Raw genomic sequence first — 3,744 nt, 5'->3', positions numbered from 1 at the left:
CATGATCACTTTCACCCACGCTGCCTTCCACCTTCAAATTCTCAACCAATTCCTCTATGTTTATCAGAATCAAATCTAGAATAGCCTCTCCCCTAGTCACTTTCTTTTTGTAATAAAAAGTTGTCTCCAGTGCATTCCAAGAACTTGTTGGATAATCTGTGCCCTGCTGTATTATTTTTCCAGCAGATGTCTGAGTAGTTGAGGTTCTCTCGTCCAGTGTTTTGGATGATTTGTTAGGAGACTAACCTCGTTATCTCCACACTGATTCATACCTGCCTCTGGAGATTTCCATTACTTGCATCTGAAGAAGTGAGGTTCTTACCCACGAAAGCTTATGCTCCCAATACTTCTGTTAGTCTTAAAGGTGCCACAGGACCCTCTGTTGCTTTTTGGATGATTTGGTTAGTTTTAAAAAAGCCTCATCCACTTCTTCTTCCTACCATGACATCATCCTTGATTTTTACCCCTTTTATCCTTACCCAGAGACTTTCACCAGGTCTGCCTCCCCCTTCTGTCTCAACCTCGGGGCAAGTGTATACATCTTTGATATAAAAGTTCTACAAAAAGCATGAATGCAGTATAAGTTCTTGTTCCACGGTTGTAAGGTAAATTTTATGATCCATGTTCTGCTCTCAGTTACACTAGTAAAAATCTACAGTGACTCAGTTTCCTGAGATGGAATTATTCTGGACTTGCAGCAGTGTATCTGAGAGAAGAATGTAGGACCCTGTATGGTGTATTTATTTAAAAATGCAAAAGATATTTTTGCTACTCCTTACCAGCTGAAGAAAATGAGCCTGATTTTTCTTCTCTAGAGCTGTATTGCAGCTCTTAATTACATTAGATATGATTATGTTTTGCAATTCATTTTAAACATTGATACTTTTAAAGTATTCAAAAGGCATAGGGTTATAAAGAAAATTGCATTATAGCTAGACATACACCAAAACAGTTAAATTGCTTTTCTGTACAGATTGTGCTTTGCTGAGTTTCACCAGAAGAGGGTATAGTTTGGAAAGAACCTGACATCAGCTTGGAATTCCTATTGTGTTTAGAAACAGCAAAAGAAAAACAAGCACAAGTTTCTCCTTTGCACACTTCCTGGTCACTGTGTGAAGGAGTCAACACATGAACTCCAGACCTTAAAGTAAAAGTAAACACAGCAGCTTTCCTTGAGTCCTTGGAGTGGAAGGCAAAAACTGCAACAGCTTTCTGTGGGATCATCCTGCTGATTGTCTGTCTTTCAGAATTATCAGTTATTTCACTTTTCGTTAATCAGAACAAGGAATTTTTTGAACTGATGTGACTGCCAGTCTGTGAATAAATATCACTTCAGAGGAAGAGAAAGAATGGACCCAGAAAAGACTCTCAAGCACTGAAGTAGAGGGTGAGTTTTGTTAAGTGGTTTCTTCTCTTTCATATCTGCTGGAGGAGTTGATTTCTTTCTAACGTCCCTGCTTCTACGCACAACAGCCTGATGACTTGTCTTTTCACTGCAGCTTGTTGCATACCTTGCAAGGTTTTACTGACTGCAGGTTTATTTCTGTAACCTTTCCTAGCATTACTCAAAGTCATTTCAGTAAGATTTGTAATATACATTACCTGGTTCTGATTTGCTTTCACAAAGAAGCTACAAACAGCAAAGATTTGGAAGCAAACTAAGAATTGATATATATAAAAAAATCAATAACATTAAAATGGCAGGTGAATCTAGATTTCCAGATGTGGACAGTAATGGATCAGAAAAAAATGAAGATATAGAGATTATAGTCAATGTTGGTGGGGCGAGGCAGGTGCTATATGGAGAAAATCTGAACCGATATCCAGCAACAAGATTAGCACAGTTGATCAACTGTTTATCAGGGGGATATGATACTATTTTCTCTCTCTGTGATGACTATGATCCTGGGAAAAGAGAATTTTATTTTGACAGAGATCCAGATGCTTTCAAATGCATTATTGATATATATTACTTTGGAGAAATTCACATGAAGAAAGGAATATGTCCTATATGTTTCAAGAATGAAATGGAATTTTGGAAAGTAGACCTGAAATTCTTGGATGACTGCTGCAAAACTCATCTGAGTGAAAAAAAGGAGGAACTGGAAGAAATAGCCCGAAGGGTGCAATTGATTCTGGATGATTTGGGAGTGGATGCCTCTGAAAATCGCTGGAAGAGATGCCAGAAATATATTTGGAAATTAATGGAGAAACCAGAATCATCCTATTCAGCTAGAGTAATCGCAGTGTTGTCCTTCCTATTTATTTTAATCTCATCTGTAGTAATGTGCCTGGGGACCATCCCAGAGCTCCAGATAGTAGACTCTGAGGGAAATCATGTGGAACACCCAACACTGGACAACATTGAGACAGCGTGTATAGGCTGGTTTACCTTGGAGTATGTGCTTAGACTTATTTCTTCTCCTAATAAACTGTACTTTGTGATTTCTTTCATGAACATCATTGATGTTTTTGCAATACTTCCCTTCTATGTCAGCTTGATCTTGACCCACTTGGGTGCCGGAATGATGGAGTTAACCAACGTTCAACAGGCTGTTCAAGCACTTCGGATCATGAGGATTGCTAGAATTTTCAAACTCGCACGCCACTCCACAGGGCTACAGACTTTAACCTATGCTCTTAAAAGAAGCTTTAAGGAGCTAGGACTGCTTCTTATGTACTTGGCTGTTGGAATCTTTGTCTTTTCTGCCCTTGGTTATACCATGGAGCAAAGTCACCCTGAAACCTTATTTAAAAGCATCCCTCAGTCATTTTGGTGGGCAATTATAACCATGACCACAGTTGGATACGGGGACATATATCCTAAGACAACGCTGGGGAAACTGAATGCTGCCACCAGTTTCCTTTGTGGGGTGATAGCTATAGCACTTCCCATCCACCCTATCATAAACAACTTTGTCAGATACTACAATAAGCAGAGAGTTTTAGAAACAGCTGCCAAGCATGAACTGGAGCTGATGGAGCTATACTCGGGTGAGGGGAAAGTTGGAGGCTCCAAGAATGAACTAGAGGATCTTATGGGGGAAGGCAAGGAGCGTCCTTCACGGAGCAGACAGCTAAAAGTTTCCCACAGTGACACCTTCATTCATCTCCTATCAGATCAGAAACATTACAGGACCAGGCTTCAAAGCTGCAAATAAACTAAGTGACTGTTACTGTTCAGCTATAGACTGGGGCAAATTAACAGTCTTCTAGTGAAAAGATTAAAGGGACCTGTTAATGTTGAGAGTGAGCACTGCCTTTCTTTTCCAAACATGAATACAAATTAACCCTCATCGCAGCTTCATCAGAGGTTGGTAAGACTTTGTTTTTATTACCTGACATATAATATTAGGATGCAGTTGAGATGTGACTGATTATAATTAATACATCCTGAAAAATCAATTTGTAATCATTTCAGAGATTGAAAACAGCTTCTTGATCAGTAATATGTACAATTACTTGGATGTTAAGCTTTATAAAAATCAAAATTCTGTATCTGTAATAATAAAGAATAACAATACCACAAAGAACTTGTGCTTCAGGCTTTGTTTGGGGTTTTTATAGTTAGGAAATAATTTTTAAAAAAATTAAATCAAACTGTCACTCATAGGTGCTGCAACTAGGGGTGCTGAGGGTACAGAGCACCCCCTGGCTTGATGTGATTTCCATCATATACAGGGTTTACAGTTTGGTTCAATGGCTCTCAGCACCCCCATGATACAAATTGTTTCAGACACCCCT

The 3,744-nt window shown here is 39.0% G+C and overlaps 1 protein-coding gene across 1 annotated transcript; it reads left to right on the top strand.

Moving 5' to 3' along the window:
* The first annotated feature begins 1,697 nt into the window (after positions 1-1,697).
* Positions 1,698-3,161, top strand: KCNF1 (potassium voltage-gated channel modifier subfamily F member 1). Its single transcript, XM_065402237.1, has one exon. It carries the CDS (start codon positions 1,698-1,700, stop codon positions 3,159-3,161), a length of 1,464 nt encoding a protein of 487 aa, XP_065258309.1.
* The last annotated feature ends 583 nt before the right edge of the window (positions 3,162-3,744 follow it).

This window comes from Emys orbicularis, chromosome 3, assembly GCF_028017835.1.
Source record: "Emys orbicularis isolate rEmyOrb1 chromosome 3, rEmyOrb1.hap1, whole genome shotgun sequence".
NCBI lineage: Eukaryota > Metazoa > Chordata > Testudines > Emydidae > Emys > Emys orbicularis.
The sequence above is the reverse complement of the archived record's forward strand: the minus strand, read 5'-3'. Positions and strand labels throughout refer to the sequence as shown.